We start from the raw sequence: 19486 nt of genomic DNA, 5'->3' as shown, positions 1-19486 counted from the left end.
ACAGGAAATGCTCAAAGCAAAAAGATCTTAGAACACAAATTTATTTCATTTAAAGAATAACTAAATACTACTATATTAAAAAACACTGTAGTTACAAGCTGGGTTAGGTATTTAGTTTCATTTTCTTACCTATAAAAATCATCTAAATCATCTATTTTTTAAATTAATAAAAAGATTATTTTTATTTCATCAAATCAAACATCTCAATAATCAGAATGGTTTAAAGTAATCATTTCTTTCTGTCTGTTTTAAAATTTACTGTTTCTTTTAGAACTGAAGGAGTTTTAATCTGCACTCTGGATGTACTCATTATCACTGGTTCTCACTGTTTCCACAGCAAATATAGCTGCAGATGGACTTGCTGCTCTGCAAGCGTAAAGTCCAAACTATTTGAAGCTCACATAACCAGAGGTCATAATATCAGGTCATGCGTAGGTCTTCCTCGGCACACTGTCAAGAGCACACAGTGATTCTGTTCCTCACAAAACAAATTCTTCAGAGCCTTATGGGTCTTTCTAAGTTTTGAGAACTAAACGAACACTTTTTAAAGTCAGTGAGTTTGCACAACTGATGGAAAATACAGATAAGTAGCAACATAAAAAGCAAATCATAGGTAATAACAAGTCTTTTTAATCTCAGATTCAAGAAAGGGGGGGGGGGGGGGGGGAGCATTACAGACTTGTGTTAGTGAACAGCTTTGACTGAAAGACCAGGGCTTCCCTCTACTGGTAGACAGCTCGGAGGTGTATTTGTAATTTTTCACAGTAATATATATTGTTTGGTTGTTTTTTTAATCTATTGTTTATTTGCTTTTACACAGTTGAACAGTTTTGGATGCATTGTTGAAGCTGCACTTATGGTTGTTTTAAAGGACTGTTGGACACTGGGTACAAGAAAAAACACTTTTGTGCCAATAAAATACACTTCTGAATAAAATGATTGCAAATAAAGCTTTCATATGTGTGTGTCACATACATTGTGATACATATTTCACAAATTTTAGAATCGCTTCAATTCAATGTAATGGTTGAGCTGCAAAAAGTAAAAGTGTCCACTGTGGCTAAAAAGCAAATGGCAGAGAAAAGTCTTAAAACAGAATATTATTTGCCCCCCCGCCCATCCCAATTAATCTCTGTATTCCTGCTTCCATTTCAGCAATTATTTAAACATTATGGTTTAAAAACCTCATAATTAAGATAGACATTGTACACTGTTAGTTACTGTATTAGTACAACACAATGTAAATGCCATAAATATAAGTGTAATAAATCCTCCCTCGTGGCGGTTATCATGCTGCTCAGTAATTGTGTAGTCGTAGTTTTCCACATTTTTATTATGAATGAATCTATTCAACAGCTCTAAAAAAAAACATCGCAGCAAAAATTAACTCACTTTCCCAGAATGCCTCTGTGAAAAGCAGCGGCAGCGGAAGCGGGGTAGTTCGTTGCTCGGGAACGGTTTTCCGCGCTGCTGTTTGTATTATGAGTGTCTGTGGGTGTGTGTGTGTGCCGCTCACTCAGCTGCGTTTAACGGATTATAAGTTAGCTGCAGAGCGATAACATGCCTGCTAACGTCTCTGACTGTGCTTTGGCCTGGCTGTTAGTTACAGTCCATGCTTACTGAGCTGAGGGATGAAGAGCAGAAAGCAGAGGTCCGCCAGAACTGCAGGCAGCAAAAAGAAAGGTAAACTCAGTTTAGCTAGCCGTTAGCTACTGTAATGTTACCGACAGCTGTCAGCCTCAGATTAGCCTCAAATGTTTACTTACTTATTAGTTACATTTCTCTATGTACTGTCTGTTTTGTATGCACTGTCTTTCGGTTTGTTTCGCCGGTCTTCACAAATCTCTTTTGTTTGTTTACGTGTAGCTCTAGCAGTCAACTTTATGCAACCTTTGTTTGTGGTTTTGTCAAAATATGCTAAAGCTAAAGGCAAAGTATACAATCTCTCTTTAAAACGGGCGCCTTCAATCGGTTTCTGTTTTATTCCTTTTTCGTTTTTGTGGTGTTTATGCATAAACAAGACTGTATTGATTTCATAAGAGATACCAAAATACTTGCTAATACATGGCAAGTTGGTGTAAGATTAAAGTACGCCTGTTTAGGCTGCTGCTGGTGGTGTAAGGCTGTGGGGATATTGTTTTGGCACACTTTGAACCCCTTAGTATGTATTTACTGAGAACTGTTTAAAAAACAAAACACAGCCTTCCTTTGTAATGTTGCTGGCCATGTCCATCCCTTTACTGAACATTGTATCCATTTTTTGATGGGTACAATGTCACAAAGCTCAAATTGTCTAATGTTGGTTTCTTGAACATGGCAAAGAGTTCATTGTACGTAACTAGCCTTCACAGTCATTAGATCTCAATCTAATAGAGCAATGGGCGATATTAAAAGAACTTATAAAATATCCATTGAACGTATAAGCATTGGTGTTTTTTGCTGTAAATTTATTTAGGTCTGATTTAAATCTCTGTGGATCTATGTTGTAACATACGACCTAACTGAAAGCCCCATATAACCAGTTATATCCCGCTGAAGTTAGAACAGTATTGTCAGTGTGATTTTTAGTTTGGGTTAAAGTAACTTTGACAGTAAAATTTTCCCTCTTTAACCTAATATTTTTCATTCGTTTAAAGAAAAACATTAGGTAAAATCTTTCAGTACATGTTTTTCTTTCTAGAGGAAGGCTTGATATAATTTGTCATATCCAATCTGTTATATTTGTCCAATGTTTTTCAAGGCAATAAAAGAAAATATAGGTAAACTGAACATCCCATTCTTTTTATTACTTTCTTTGTGTTTCCACTTTATCTCTTGCAGTCCCCAGTGATGTGTCCCCATCCACTAGTCTCCCACCTCTGGTCGAGGGCCAGCTCAGATGCTTCCTGAAGGTGACCATAGGCCGAGTTTTATGGACAGTTCACAAGCCACCATCTGCAACGTTCATCAGGCTGCGCTGGTGGGGAGAGTCGTCCGACGGTACACATTTCTTTCCCAGAGATGGATCACAGCTGGCACAGAAAACTATCAAGACCACAGCTCGCTTCCCCATCCGCTGTGGCCCAAAACAGTTCACCTCTTACCTTACAGGTAGTTAGGAGAGGTTGATGCTCTTGAGTTTGCTATGCTGCTTCGATTTCCTTTTAATCTCCATTATGCTGTTCATCAACAGATATGGGCTCTTTGGTGCTGGAAGCCCTAACTAAACCAGATCATCTGCCAGTTGCACGAGCTCAGGTCACTGGCATCTCCCGCCTGTCACTATCACAGTCAATCAGTGGATTTTACACTCTTGTATCTCCAACGTCTGAAAAGCTGGGAGAGCTACAGGTGAGTGTAGACTTAAAATCATATTTACTTGCCAAGTGCTTATTTGGATCTGAGTATTATTGGCTGTATTGAAATTGGGCTTTGCTCACTCAGTTTGTGACATTGAGGACAGTCCACATCTAAGCTTTTTCTTACACCCCTCATCAGGTAGCTCTTAGTTTGGAGCCACTGACAGAAGCTTATGACAGCAGCGGCTCCGGTCCCCACACAGACCTCAGCACCGAGCGACGACAAGTCACCCCAATGACCGTGCCCTCACAGCACAGGTTGCTTTCAGCCAACAACGGGAAAGAATCAGCCGAGAGCAGTGGCGGAAACACACCAAGGTTTAGAGTTGAATTCAAACACCTGCACAGCATCTCATATCTTGGCATACGCAGTGCCATTTTTAAATCAGAGGACAGTGATCTTACTTTATTCGTTGCTATAATATTTTCAGAGGGAAGGACCACTTATATTTCCAAAATGCACAGAGGGACGAAGAAGAGACGCTTGAAAATCAGATGCCAACAACAAACAGATCTCAGAACAGTCAAACAGCTGTGAATCCTTTAAATCAACCAACTAATGATATCATTTCAGGTTTGTTTAAGCATCCATGCATTATCAGTTTGCAGAAACGCATATCTATATTTTGAAATTTTATTTCTTTCATCTCAGTTATTCTCGACCGTGGAAACAAACTCAGAAATGCAATGGTTATATCAGCTTTGAAATCTGACACCGATAGTGCGGCGGCTCTGAAAGATACTCCACTGCTTCTACCAAAGGATAACATCCAACCTCTGCCAAAGTTAGTGTTGAAAAAAAATAGTGCTTCCTCTCTCTTACCAATTCACTTTCTGTAAGACTTTCTTCTTTTCTTTGCAGGCCCTTGTCTTCTCCTTCTGGGATGTTTCTTGAAAATATCCTTCACACTGATTTAACTCTGAAGCACTCTGATGATGTTACTGTAATCTCAGACAGTGGCTTGGACGGACCTGCTGACATAGACAACAGAGCTGTGGATCTGGTACTTGGCAGGTATCCATGTTTGAATTTATATCCAGATGCAGATGTACGATGTTGTATTTTTACTTAAAGTTTTCCCTTTTTTTCTCTTTTCTTTAAAGCTCTACTTCTGCTTTTCCTCTCTGGGATGGACAAGGCCCCTGCCCTGATTCTCTTTCTGGTCATAGCAGTGTCTGTAGCGATAGCGAGCTCAATGATCCACAGTATGATCAGAGCTTGCTGGAAAATTTGTTCTACAAAACTCCTGTAACTAGATGACTTTTATATGTTTGTTTTTTTAAATTTTGGTAAAGTAAGCTTTGTCAGTTTAACAGATTTTCTAGTATAACTGTCATTCTTTCAGATTACAGGTACCACATTAGCTGACACTGAGGAGTGCCAAGGGATCGTGTCTTCAAGTAAAAATCAGGCAAAAAAGCTGACTGAGTCTGCACCCAAGATTAGTGAAGGGTGAGGGCCTTTACGTATTCTTTTTAAGTCAGAGCTAGAGCTTCTTTCAGAGGCTCAGGTTGTTCTTAGATGCATGAAATGGTTGGGAACTGTGTTTTTCTGTGTCCAGCCACAATTCAGAGAATCAGCGGTCAGGTGATGGTGGGAATATCCATTTTCTCCTGAGTGCAGAGCAGCTGACTTTGCTGAGTTCGGTGCGGCTGGCAAGAGTGACGATTGAGTCTCTGACTGTACCAGCTGGCAGCTCACCCACAACACCCAGAAAAACCTCAAATAAAGGAAAACCACTTCGGCCATTAATTGCCAGGAAATGGTTAGGAAAACATTTAAAATCTTGTTGATCATAATGCTAATAATAATTATAACGATAATAATAATAATAATGATGATGATGCAAATCACTGACTTTGTTATAAAAAATACAAACTTTTAGGGACAAAACCGTATGTCATTTTCTTCTTTTAGTACATATTTTGTTGAGTATTCGTTCCCAGTGACTTCAAATCGACATGATCGCAGTAAGGCAAGCCGAGATGGGGAAGTGACCAGAGTTGTTTCCAGTAAAGTCACAGGAAGAGGTATGACCATTGAGAATCTGCTTTAATGAAATCATCCCAAGTGAAAAGTGCTGCTTGTGGTGCTTCAGGTTTGTGACTGACAAACATTATGTTTTTTAGTGGTGAACTTCCATCATCTCTCTGTGTTTCCTGTCAACTTCAGTACAGCCACAGTTGAACAGTGGTGGAGAACTGATCTGATTTTCAAGATTTACTCACGAAAGAGTGACCAAAGGAAAGTAAGTATCTTCAGGCTGACTATTAGTAATTTGATTTTGTTGAAATTTGTCAATTATTTCATGATATGTGAGCTACTGTTTTTCTTAACAAAGGCTTTACGTTATGATTATTTTTAATTAACTGGTTGTTTTGAAGTTAAAATATTTTTGACATACACATTTTCAGACAATAACACAAGTGTGATTAAAATATTGAAGAGTCTGTTATTGTATTTCTAACATGTTCTACAAACACATGGCTGTGATTCCATTAAATATAAAAAAAGATCATTGCTGTTTTCTTTTAAATGCTCGGGTGTACTATGTGTTAAATCACTATATCCTGTGTTGCAGCCTGTTGCCATTGGTAAGGCAATTCATCCATTGCGCAGTCTGCTGCAGAACGAGCAGCTGAGTCAGTCTGTCGTGTTGCCTGTTCAGAGAAAAGGCAACAGTGAAACATGGGAGTTTGGACCTCTCAAGGCAATATATTTTCATTGGCTTGCTTCTTTTACTCAGGAAGTAATGTTTGGAAGCAACTGTCACAGAAGGAATGTTGATGTGTTTTGCAGGTTTCACTAGAACTTGGAGCACACAGTAAAGGTTTCTCCTCTGAAAAAAGTAAAAGCAAGGTGACTTGGAGAGACATGTCACCGTCACAAAGTCCTGAGAGACAGGTGAGCCTCAGAACCCAGCATGCTACCAATGGCAGAGAGGAGTTACCGGCTAGTTCTTTTGAAGAAGCCAGGCTGAATGTTTGGACACCTCAGAGACCCTCCAGGGAACCTGCTCCTATTTCCGGCTATCAAACATCTCCCCCTAAATCGTGGCAGCAGGTGGAGGAGGAACCTGAGGCCCTGCTGCATGCCTTACTCATGGTACCAGATGGGAAGAACTTCAACTGTGGGCCTCTGCAGGCTCCGAATGTTTATTTGAACTGTAAACTGTTTTGGTGTGATGAGCCGGCAAGATCTGTTGTCAGCTGGGGTCAGCCAAACCCTACGTTTAACTTTGTTCAGGTAAGTGCTGCAGGTCCATTATTCTCACCACATTTAAAGTTTGCTGCCTGGCTTTGTACGTCATTGGAATGATCTTATTTATGAAGGGAAATTACTATAATGTTTTTGCAAACTGAATCCACAAAACAAAAGACATAAAACTTACTTTTTCTCTTAAGTCTTTTTTCTGGATCTACAAAGAGTTTGCACAAAGCTGTTTTTTGTAATAAAGGAGTATATGGGAGCATTATGAGTTTTTTATTTTTGACTGTTGTTTTAAAAGCTTTACATATTGTTACATGGTTTTTTTAATATTTTATTTATGTACGTGATACTGTGCTATTCTACAAGAAACTAGTAGTAAAATTAACATAAGAATAAATTAGCATAAACTAGCATTAGAAATTATTCTGTGGCTTCACAGAGTAGTGGTTTATCTGTTTGTCTATCATGGGAAAAATCCCTGGTTGGAGACCAGGAGGAGAAACAAATCCTCTTGGGGTTCCTTCAGTAAAGGCATCTGACATAAAAATCAATGCATACATTAGTCTGTTTTACCTGGCAGGCGTTTTGTTTATTTGTTTATTCCAGAAGCTACCAGATTTGGAAGCTGTTTGTTGAATCAATTAAAACTACATGGATGCAACAAACAGACACTTCAGAATTAGTGAAAAGTAAATGTAGATTAATTAAATGTAGTAATAATAATATAATTATTATTATAATTATTATTATTATTATAATTATTACTTATTATTACTATTATTATTATCTTTAAAACTGTTTTATGTTCCAGGCTTTAATCCTTTTTTTTAGTCTGGCATTTTTAGTTGTCGGGATCATTGATGATTTCTCAGTGCCTGCAGCTTGATCTAAATACACTCTTTACATTTCTCTGTTTTAGGTGACACCTGTGGCCTTAACAGCTAAGCTGCTGGAGAGGATGAAGAATAATATGATGGTCATAGAAGTGTGGCAGAAGACTAGAAGCTCAGGGCAGGATCGACTCCTTGGCCTAGTTAAATTGCCTCTTCATCAGTTCTACATGTCATTCAGGTAAGATAGGTAAACAATAATATAGGATAATTATGAAATATTACAGTTGCTAGCTGGTCAGCTGACCATTTATTTGTTTGCAAAAAGTATCTCTGAGTTTTTGACTGAAGGAATTAGTTAAATGTGAATGCTACACCATTTGTGCCTGGGAATTATATTTTGATGTTTAGTTTTTTTGACTGTTCATATACCAACGCTTTGAGAACGTTATCCACTGATTAACAATTGTAATTGTTATTTAGCTGACAGTCCTATAAATTGGAATCACAATAATAATATCTGAGAGGGAAGAGCAGTGAAAACTTTTAGTATCCCAGGTTTACATACACCAAGAATGTATTGTAAAAGGCAGTTACCCTACATTCTAGTCACTAAGTGGATTCCTAAAATATATGACAAAGTATAGAACATACTAACATGTTTACTAAAATATGTCTGTCCCCTTCAGGGATCCAAAGATCACCCACCTCCTCCTGCAGGCGCAGTACCCTGTTTTAGGGGTGGACTGCTACATGCCTGTCATTGATGTGTTCTCAGGGAGCTGTAAAGGAAACCTCAGGGTTGTTTTGGCTATGGGCCAATCAGAGCAGATCGTTTCCCTCCAGCGTACGAGAGATGAAGAATATGACTCGTTGCCTCATCTTGTGAGACCAGTTCATCTGCTTGATCACCATCCACATTCACAAACAAAGGTTGGTGTTACCATTGGCTGCATAATACTTGTCAAATAGATTAGTCTGGCAGTTTTTTTTATTTTATTTTAATAGAAAGTATAGAGAAAATTCCACTTTAAATATGTGCTGGCACACAATACAGACCAAAATATAAATATAAATAAATCTGCACAATTTACATTTGTCCCTATTGAGTTTTTATGGAAACTTGCTGCAATGCTTTTTTGTTGTTGTTGTTTTTTGTTAATTTAGATCCTTAAAACCTCACAACTCATGAATGTGACTTGGTAGAATAAATATTCATGAAAACGTTAACACCAAACTTCAACACAACTTGTTTGTTCCCTTTCTTTCTCTAATGTGTTGGTATGAAAACAAACAAACATTAACTGCTCTGCTCCCTCAGGTGACTGCAGCACATGTAGAATCTATGAGAGAGCATGTTTTTGTGGTAAGGGTGGAGAGGGTCAGTGGGATGACTCCCCTGCAGTCCACAGTGTGGGGTGAGGCAGACTGCTACATCCAGTACAGCTTCCCCTGTCAGGAGGGCAACTCTGCTGCAGACATGGACCAAAACCTCATAGAGAGCAGTAAGGCCACCTAATCATTTCAAATCTTCATCATAAGATGTTTCTATTCCCTCTGAATCATTCCAAGCTTAATCACATCCCAACAGCTGTGAACCTGAAACCATTTCGTACCACCACAACGCTCTGTGTTCCTGACCCGGTGTTTGGTCACACAGAGACTCATGTGCTCCTGGCTCCTGAAGGAGTTCCTGTCCAGAGGCTGCTACTCAGCTCTCTCTCAAGTCAAGGTCTCAGCAGCGGTGGAGGCATCCAGTTTGAAGTGTGGTGCAGGTTTGTGGATGCTGTTATGTCATCCATGTATCATTTAAACTTTAATAAAATAATGAAATGATGTTTACCACAGTTAAAATGCTGATTATAAGCCTAATATTTCTACCCCAGGAATGGTAATGTTTTGGTTTCCTGTTTTAGCTGAAGTGCCCTCTGTAAAAATAGGTTTTAAACTTTACTTAAAGTTTCATTAGGTACAAGGAGCACAGAAAACTTTACTTCCTTGGCAGCTTTTGTAAATTTTGTTTCATTACATAAATCTAGTGCATTTTGTATGTTTTTAATCAGTGAGTATCACACTGTATCCTGTTAAGGAAAATACTTTATTTCTAAATGCTCAGTTGTGCATACGGTAATGATATACAGGTCTGCAGAATTACTCTTTAGTGTCTTTAGTGAAGTGATTCTCAAGCTGCATGTGTGTGTACAGACAACCAGGTGTAGTGGGGGCATGCCAGACAGAATTTTGAGATCCACTAACTTAAATCAGAATTTATGTGAAAGTAATCAGTCTTAATTGTAACTGGCTCAACTTGTTTTCTTTTTGTGATCAATATAATGTCTCTCTGTAGATATTACTATCCAAATGTGAGAGATCAGCTCGTGGCCAGAGGAATGCTTCCACTGTCCAAGCTGTGTGCCATGGTTACCATGCAGAGGCAAACTCCTGATGAGGCTCAGATGTTCTCTCTGCCCCTGATTCCCAGGACAGAGAGTCCCACAGTACACCAACCTCAGCCTTCAGGTATACACACATAATTATGCACGCATGCTAATAGGAATATATAGATACAGGCCGTATCTGAATGTTATTGCTTTTGTTTTTGTAGGACTGTTAGATGTTTGCATTCGATACAAGCACAGGCCTGTGAGACCTGAAGGACACACTGGAAGAGGAGCTGCCTCTCGAGTTGTGACACTCGTGGTTCAAGTGCACAGAGCATGTGGTCTGAAGGCTGCCGCAAGGTACATCACTATTACTGACCTCTGGACAATTTGCCTTTTTTATTTCATCTATGTATGATAAAGCTCATTAATTAGAACAGATTTTCTGTACACCTGCTCACTTTGATAAAAATATTTGGGTTAGGATGTAGGATTAAGAGCTGATGATGTGCACCAAATCTACAGTTGTTGAGACTCTGCTGTTTTATTTTTGTTCATTCTGAGATTGGTGGCAAATTTCATCTGATCAAAATAAAAGTATTCGCTCATTTCTTCTTTATGTGTATTGAAACCATAATGCCCAAATTAGTATTTAGAAATACTGCCTCTGCTATTTCAGGATATTATCAGAACAAGATGAGAGGTTCAGCTACTTTGTCGGCGTTGGTTTGAACACTTTCATCACAGTCCAGCTTTCTTTCTTGCCCGAGAGTGAAAGGAGGTGCACCCGCACAGCAGCAAAGGCTTTCTGCCCCGAGTTCGACCACCACATGGAGGTGTCCTGTGATCTGCTTGCTCAGACCAGCAGCGGAGAAACCTTCAGCCTTGCTGAGCAGCTGGAACAGGCTTCTGCTGTCTTCACTGTGTGGAACCGAGACAATCGTAAAAGTTTAAGTGAGCTCAGTGCACTCTTTGTGAAATGAGGTTACTCTTACATTTAACTTGCCTAAAGTATATTATGTTACAGTTTTCTGATTATGTTTAACTTGAGACCATTAATCATTTATTTTACTTTTTATTTATCTTTTCTTTACCCATCAGTGGAGCCTTAAAGAAATTGTCATAGTTTTTTTTTTTTTTTATATTATATCATATACACCCGTGCAATAACTGACTGATCTAGATATTAAGAATCGTCATGAATGTTAGCCCTAGTTTGTGAATATTTTTCGTTATACACCATTTAACAGTGAGATAAACATCAATGCGTTGGAAAAGTTTGTAAAAGAGCTGATCCAGGATGGGACATTGGAGGATACCTTTGCTTTTTGGCAGCATAATGTCAAGTTAAAAAACAAACAAACATGTATTTAAAATTTTTGAAACATTATTGTGTAAAAATTTTATTAGCAGTATTTGTTTCTAATATTGTCCTTTTTTTTTTTTTTTTTTTTTTCTTTTGTAGGTGTGAACGTTTCCAAATCTAAAGATTTAATGTTGGGGACTGTGAAAATACCTCTGTCTGAGCTCATCAACAAAAGAACAGGTATGTTGGGCTTAAAATAGTTAAAGCAGTTATTTTTTGTTAAGACTTTGTCAGAGTTTTTCTTTTTCCACATATGTAGGTATTTCTGGCTGGTTTGGAGTTTATATAAGTCTTGAAGCAAGTTCTTCTCAGCACCAGCACATCTTGGTCGGAGGCCTAGAGCTTTCCATTAGCTTCGCTCACCACTCTGATAGAGAAAGGGTCATTAAAGCTGCTCAGGGTTTAGGCTGGGAAAATACCCTGACTGACAGTTCCATGATGCAGGATGAAGAAGAACTGTTTGAAGAGAGCATGAGAAAACTCTCGCTGACCTTTACCATGCCTAGAGTGTGGCTACCCATCCACTGTTTGCTGCTACCTGGGCACAGTGAGCTGCTGCGCTCCACCTACTGCTACATCAGGTACAAGTTCTATGACCGAGACGCCTTCTGTTCTCACCTGAAACACCCATCTGCTGATGAAGGCGCAGGGGAAGACAAGGCCACAGTGAGTTTTGAAGGAAGTAGGACTGTTGAACTGAGACGTACGCAGCCTTTAATGTGGTATCTAAGGGAGGAGAAGCTGGAGGTGCAGGTGTGGGTTGCCTTTAAGAAAAATAAAACCAGAAGGCCCAGTGACACAGACCGACTGGTGGGCTCAGCATTCGTCGATCTGTCCTCGCTTGCAAAGACTTCCAAGCAGAAGCTGACGCTAAGTGGTATGAAATAACTGCTCAGCAATGCTTTAGTAAAATCGTCTCCATATTTCAGAGTGTAATAAATTTTGTATTTTCACAGGAGTGTACCCTCTGTTCAGGCGCTCAGCAGCAGATCTACAAGGAGCAGCTCTCAGGGTACACATCACCTTGACAGGCGGTTCAGATCCAGGAGAAATACCTACTGGAGCTGAGACTCAGGTGGACTCTGACAGTCAGGAAGAACTGGTATCAGAGGACATGGAAGAAAGAGATCAAGTCCTTTCTCCATCTACACTCAGAAAATCATCAGCACAGAGCAAACACAAGTATAAATCCTCCAGAGCCACTCCAGACATCTCATCTGTGCAGCACACGGAACAGAGTACAGATGAATCTTTCCCTGTGACAGTCACAGTGGATCAGGCCATGCACCTGAACCTGAAAGGTGTGACCTGATGTCTTGTGCCTTTTTTTTTTTCTAAAAAAAAAGAAAGCAAAACAGAAACAAAACGTACAGTTCACTAACAACAACATGTTTGTCTTTTCCATCAGGCTGTCCCCTCGCAGAACGCAGTGAAGGGATGCCATGTTGCTGTGTTTCATACGCCACTGCTGACTCTGCTGAACCAGTGTCCACGGCTGTGATAGCTAACACAGACTCCCCTGTGTGGGACCATCAGCACGAGTGCAGGTTGAATAACTTCACAGACCTCAACTTAAATAACCTACTGATCAAACATCAGGCTAATGTGTTTGTTTCAAATTTCCAGGCTATCAAAGCAGCTCCTGGTTGATCCACAACAATCCCTTGTGTTTAAAGTCTGGCATAAAGGAGGTACAGGAGCTGTTTCACCCCGTTGTTTGTGTTGCTTTAATGTTTTTGAAGGATTAATTTATTCATTTTCATTTTGCTTCCATAGAGCTGGACAGGGTGATTGGATTTGCCTCTGTAGACCTGTCCCCTTTAGTCTGTGGCTTCCCATCAGTGTGCGGTTGGTACAACATCACAGACTTTGGCGGCCAGTGTCACGGCCAGCTTAAAGTGTCCATCACTCCACTGAAGGGGGTCCAAGATTTACGCTGGCAGAGACTATCTGTGAGTGAAGAAGCTGCCAAAAACTCATTGGTGAGAGAACTCAGACTGCTTGAACAGATTTTTTACTCTTGATGGCTTTCTCAAAATTTGAAACAAACCAGAAGGTGTTTGTCTGGCAGGGTTTGTTCCAGGCCTTTCCTCTCAGCTACCAGACTACAGCCACATACAGCAGCTTTCCCTCTCACATCAGCAGGTTCCCTGAGCAGAAGATCTCATCACCCGACCACACGGACAGGCTGTTCTCTGAAAGGTTTTTATTCACACCATGGTTGTGCCGATCATCTGTTAGAATATTTGCAGCCAGTAAGGCAATGGAAGATGTTCATCAGCTGTGTTTCATCATTTTTGTGGTCCTTATTCCTGAGATCCAGTCTCATAAATGTGTATCACTTAGTTTAGACACATTGAGGACTGAAAAACATTAGGGCAGGTTTTTGTATATCTACAGTAAGTAAGTAAGCCTTAAGCCTCCCCTCATTTCTTTGTATTTTGCCATGAAAATCAGAAATATGTGCAGCGATTTGTTGAAACGTATAAATCTGGAAACAAACAATTAAGCATTTAGGCAAAAAAACAGTTTTAACATTGGTGACACAGTTTAGTTTAGTTTCCACTTCTTGTGTAAAATAAAATAATATTTTACAAAAATAAAATTAAAAAAAAACACTGGTCTCTGAAAATGATATGGACTGAAAATGAGTTTAAAGCAGCCAATGTCCTCCAAAAACCTTCAGAAAGTCTGGAGAACTATTGCACAAGACCACTTCAAAAAATTACAAGTCTGACCCCTTTGGAAACAAAATACAAATAAATGAGTGTAGTGTAAGTACTGTGTATAATACTGTGTTTGTGCAATGGGGATTAATTCGTTTTCCTGTCACAAAATGTCAACAAAACAAAAGAACACAAGCGTCTGCTATCAGATTATTTTAAACATTGGTATTGGCACAGAACTGGTGCTTTGCAGAACCGGTCCTTGCATAGTTTTATTCATTGCCACATGCTACAATATAAAGTCTGCAACTGTATTTATATGTTATTGTAATGACTGCTGCAGGTCCAGTGAGAGTGACCGTCATTCTGAGCACATGGACAATGTACGCCTGTACCATCAAAGTCTGCAGGAGCAAACAGCGTCTCAGTCCTTTCACAGCAGCAGTGCAGGTGACATCAATCCTTCCAGCTCGATCCTGTTCTCAGCACTCAGGTACCAGTTTATGGACACTGCATTGTTTAACCATTTATGACTGATGCAGAGCCTGAGCTTTGTTTCTTTTCTTACAGGAAAAAACTGAGCGAGCTTGACAACATTCAGAAATATTTCAGCCGCAAACTTTCAACTCCTACATTCCCACCTATGCCAGAGCAGGAAAGTCACAATAAACATGAGAAACGGAGGGACTCGGAGTACAGCTCATCTCAGCTTCTACTAAAGTCAAACCAGTTAGTCGGAGAAGTCCACAACATCATCAGTGGTGAGTTCATCCATTTACTGCTAAGGTCCTAGAGGACGTTGTGGTCAACCAGTTAACTGCTGCTCTGGATCAGCACAGCATTCTTGACCACTTTCAATCAGGTTTTTGTAGATTTCATTGAATTGAAACGGCTCTTCTGAGAGTATCACATGACATTTTGAGGCCGAGCAACAGGGGAAACTGTTCTCTGCTGCTCAGGTTGGACCTTACCTCAGTTTTTGATACAGCTGAACGTTTCATTCTGCTTAATAGGCTGAAGTACTAGGTTGGTATATCAGTATCTGGTTGGAGGGATTCTCTTCATACCTGTCTGACAGATCATTTTCTGTAGCTACTTCAAAGCACAGATCTCCCCTTATCCAGTTCATTTTGGTGTACCTCAAGGTTTCTGTTTTGGGGCCTCTGCTGTTTTTATTGTATTTGGTCCCCCTTGGGCACATTCTGTCAACCTTTAAGGGCATCTCTTATCTCTGCTCTGCAGATGATAATTGGTTCTACACCTCATTTCACCCAAATGAAATTTGAAAACTTAGCAGTTTATTGAAGTGCCTAGACACTGTTAAACAGTGGATGGCAGGCAGTTCTCTTCAGCTAAATCAAGAGAAAAATGAAATAATTAGAACCTCTTGGTTCTTTGGCAAACTTGGAGAGCTTTTCACAGACAGACACCAGGTTATACCAGAGGGCTTCTACTAACATATGTCTATGGCAGGCCCCTGAGGTTCTGTGACCAGGGCCTGCTGATGGTGCCCAATACTAAGCTGAAAACAAAAGGAGACAGATTCTTCTGTTTAGTGGCCCACAGACTCAAGACTTAAGATCGGTGGACTCTTTTAAAAGCCAGTTAAAAACAAAACTTTTTAAATCTGCTTTTTATTAATTTCTCTTGTTTTGCTTTTTTATGCATAGTTGGCAGAGTTGGTAGAGCAGGTCACCTCCTAACCAGAAGGTTGGTGGTTCGGTCCTAGTATGCTCCAGTCTGCATGCCAAATAACCTTGGGCAAGATGCTAACCCCAGCTTGCTCTCCAATGCATCCATCGGAGTGTGGATGTGTGTATGAATGTTAGTTAGACAGAACTAAAAAACTTAAGAAAAGAGAAAAGTGCTTGTGTGATTGGGTGAATGAACGAGTTGTGTAAAGCGCTTTGAGTGCTCAGAATAGAAAAGCCCTATATAAGAACCAGTCCATTTATTATTATAATAATAATAATAATAATAATAATGGATTGCATTTATATAGCACTTTTCGGGCCCTCAAAGCGCTTTACAATTCCACTATTCATTCACTCTCACATTCACACACTGGTGGAGGCAGCTACAGTTGTAGTCACAGCTGCCCTGGGGCAGACTGACAGTCTTCTGCTGCTTGTTATTTAAATGAGCTCATTGTACAGTTTTTCTCATATCCCATTATATTTATTTTATATGCAAATTACATTTATGTTATTAACTTCTTCTGTGTGAGCCAGACAAAACTAAAAAGATTCAGCTTTGGGTTTAGACACATGTTGCATGCATGTGTGTTTCTCAAACCCTTCAAACTTTGTCTGTCTCTTTACACAGGTCTACAACGACACCGCTTGGAAACAATTCCTTCAAACCCACAGAGTAGCTCAACAGTGTCACCTGTTGGAGACAGCAATACACAAGCAATCACTGAGAGATCGTCCAGTCCTCACAGAGTTTCACATTGTTCCCCAGAAGTCACGTCTCCTCTGTCATTTACACCAGCAGAAGTGTCTGAGGACCTCACAGACTCTGAGCCTGAGGAAGAAAAGGACAGACGAAGTGGCAAGGCTAAAATGACTGAGAGTGATGAAGAAGAAACAGGTTGCAGAGAGGTAGAGGACGATGATGTGGATGAGCAGACAGATGAGGATTATGAGGAGGTTGTAGTGAAGCTGAGGCCTTTAAATGAGGTGACCTCATTAACAGACAAAACCAGTCCCTGGACCAGCATCTTGTCAGATCCTGAATTGGCCTCTCTGGAGAGCCTGGAGGGACCAGAGCACCTGGACCTGAGTGAAGATGAGGGCAAGAAGGAACTGCTGGTAGATATGGAATCGGGTCACCCCAGTGGGAAGCACAGGGAAGAGGAAAGTGAAGACGACTGCAGCTTAAATGGTTCCACAGGAGATGCTTCAGATCTGGAGAGAGGTGATGAAACGTCGCAACATGCTGGAGGTGAAAGACAACAACAAGAACTAAACAGCCCTAACAAGAGGTCACATGACACAGATTCATCACCAGCCAAACAGCACACCACAGACACCCACAGTGTTTCCGCCTCCTCAGACGAGCCACACCTCCAACGGTATCTTTAAATGTGTTTCATGATTCATTTGTGGCCGTTAGGTTATGCTGTTGGTTTTTGCTTTTCTGAGCCAGTTCAAATCAGTGATTCATTATAAAACTTGTGTTAGGTGTGTAAATGCTTCATCTTGTGTGGCGTCTTTAGGGTTTTATTTCAACATTCATCTCAACAATCTAGACATAAGGAGACTGACAGGTGGAAGTGCGAAAACGTTCCTGCTGAGCAGGCTGAACATAAACTCACACACACTAAATCCCATGTGGTTGCTCACAGTCTGTGTAATAATGAATAATAATAATGGATTAGATTTATATAGCACTTTTCAAGGCACTCAAAGCGCTTTACAATTCCACTATTCATTCACTCTCACATTCACACACTCGTGGAGGCAAGCTACAGTTGTAACCACAGCTGCCCTGGGGCAGACTGACAGAGGCGAGGCTACCATATCGCGCCATCGGCCCCTCTGGCCATCACCAGTAGGCGGTAGGTGAAGTGTCTTGCCCAAGGACACAACGACCAGGACTGAGAGCCCGGGGATCGAACCGGCAACCTTCAGATGCGCTTCCCCTTAATATAGTTTTCCCGTGGAGGTCAAACAGATATTTTTTTTGTTTTGTTTTTCTGAACATTTACTTTCATGTTTTTGGGGAGTGTTTAAACACAGTTCCCCTCCTCTTCAGTTGTACCTGCCTCAAAACACACTGAGAACGTGTTTTCTTTAACTTTATCCATTAAGCTCTGTTCCTGCAGAGGTTCTAAACTTCTTCCTCCCCTCCCACCAACTGGAGGCGTCGATGAGAGCTATACGTTTAGCACCCACGTTCTCCCAGGCATCCAGCAACCCGGTGAGTGTTTGTCCACGGGCAGTGCTTTTGGCCGTCACGCCTGCTTATATGTTCACTCTCTCCACTCCTGTTACTTTTACAGTGGTGTTAGAGATTAACCTTTACCTTTGATGTATCTGTTCATGTTTGCATAATTTAATGGTTTTGCAAATATACTTGCCCAACCTTCTGTACACACAGTGTTATGAATAATCTTTCGCATGATGTGTGATGTGCGTGATGCCAGACTGACATTCGGTGTAATTTAACACTCAGTTCTGCAGCACTAACAGGTTGACTTTCTCTGATCTCATTCACAGTGTTTGCCCAGCATTTAAATGTTGGGGTTTTTTTGTTTTGTTTTTTAAACCAACAACACATTTTTGTATTTTTGCAAACTTTGGATGTGATTAAGTAAAAAGTATGAATTCTAAAACCACTGATTGGATCTCTCTTCTAATGTAATTGATCATTTTAATGCAATTTAAAACAAACAAAAATAATAAATCAAATACAGCTTTATTGTCAAAAACCATATGTACATTCCATACACAAGAATTTGAAATTGAAACGGTCCCACGGCCCTCAGTGTACACTAAAACAATATAAAGATAAAAATAAAATAAAAGTCTTATATACAACACAATATAATACTGCAGTACAATACAATAAGATGCTGTCACATGCAAAAAAGAAGAATCAATGGAGATGACTGTCACTCCTGTTTTTTAATTTTACAACTTTTTGAAGAGCACAATAAAACAGAGAAGTTGAGAGTTAGAACTTATTTGGAGAGGTGGTGTGACTGTTGGCACCACCTCTCCTCCCTGCATGATGACGAGACCTTTCAAAGAAACTAGTTCAGGCATGCCATTTGTTGCTGATACATGCAGCTGACAGTCTCACAACATGAAGGCTAACCAAACAAAGGTTTGTTGTGTGTGAATTGTGAGTCATATAATCACAAAAAAAGATTCAGATCAATTAACTTATTTGTCTTCAGCCTCCCCTGCAACTAAGCTGTCTTGGTACACTGTGTGCTAGCAGTTCAGAACTTGTTTTTTTTTTTTTTTTTTTTTTTTTTTTTACTTTAACGCTTCATGTTTTCAGGACCAGAACTCATCGGTTCACAGCGCCCCACCTCCCAGAGGCCCTCGGCAGCGTCCCAACATGTCACCGTCATCCATGAAGAAAGAGACGGAGAGAATAGCAAAAATTTTTGCAGCTCACTTTGATGAGACTAATTAGAGACGTTTGGTTTCAGCCTGCAACAATAATCATGTATATTAAATGTAACATGTTGTATTTTTATAAATAAATATTAACCATTTTCTCTACTGAAGTTTTTTTTTTTTTTGTTGTTTTTGTTTTTTTAAATGTTTTATTGAAGCTGAATGTCTGCAGGCTGGTGGCCACAAGTTTTGGTGATGTGTAACTGTTTCAGGTTCTCTCTTGAATAAGACAGCTGTGTATGTTAATTTCATGTTTTTGGGTTTCCCATCATGTTGATTTGTTAAAGAAATAAAACATTGAAGTTCAGTTTAAAAATGCCATTGCTAGTCCACATCACCTCTTCACCTCATTATAGTAGCTGACATAACAGAAGGGCACCTGTACATATGTGTGGGTATTTATATGAGAAATGTGATACACGTAATTGGCATCAAATAAAAAAAAAATGCAAAAATGAGGCATAAGTCAGGATAACTGGGAATATTTATGGAATATGTGGTGGCAGTTAAAGTTGAACGTTTCGTTGATAATAAACAACTATATAAAAGATAAACAAAT

At 39.8% G+C, this 19486-nt stretch overlaps 1 protein-coding gene across 1 annotated transcript; it reads left to right on the top strand.

Moving 5' to 3' along the window:
- The first annotated feature begins 1487 nt into the window (after positions 1-1487).
- c2cd3 (C2 domain containing 3 centriole elongation regulator) lies at positions 1488-18943 on the top strand. Its single transcript, XM_085370868.1, has 33 exons — positions 1488-1683; positions 2821-3090; positions 3173-3330; positions 3478-3656; positions 3770-3912; positions 3991-4123; positions 4201-4353; positions 4443-4587; positions 4685-4791; positions 4901-5104; positions 5257-5369; positions 5469-5587; positions 5921-6049; positions 6139-6585; positions 7469-7620; positions 8069-8312; positions 8701-8884; positions 8971-9154; positions 9727-9899; positions 9985-10120; positions 10440-10714; positions 11226-11306; positions 11386-12003; positions 12083-12427; positions 12535-12673; positions 12753-12817; positions 12903-13108; positions 13198-13328; positions 14136-14285; positions 14363-14553; positions 16118-16868; positions 17608-17716; positions 18806-18943. The coding sequence occupies exons 1-33, from the start codon at positions 1632-1634 to the stop codon at positions 18941-18943; spliced, it is 6624 nt and encodes a 2207-aa protein (XP_085226994.1). The 5' UTR covers positions 1488-1631.
- Positions 18944-19486: the final 543 nt, after the last annotated feature.

The sequence above is a fragment of the Diplotaxodon limnothrissa genome, linkage group LG14 (assembly GCF_057381915.1).
Source record: "Diplotaxodon limnothrissa isolate DT_005_m linkage group LG14, D_limnothrissa_male_GT1.1, whole genome shotgun sequence".
Classification (NCBI taxonomy): domain Eukaryota; kingdom Metazoa; phylum Chordata; class Actinopteri; order Cichliformes; family Cichlidae; genus Diplotaxodon; species Diplotaxodon limnothrissa.
This window is presented reverse-complemented; position numbering and strand designations above follow the sequence as displayed.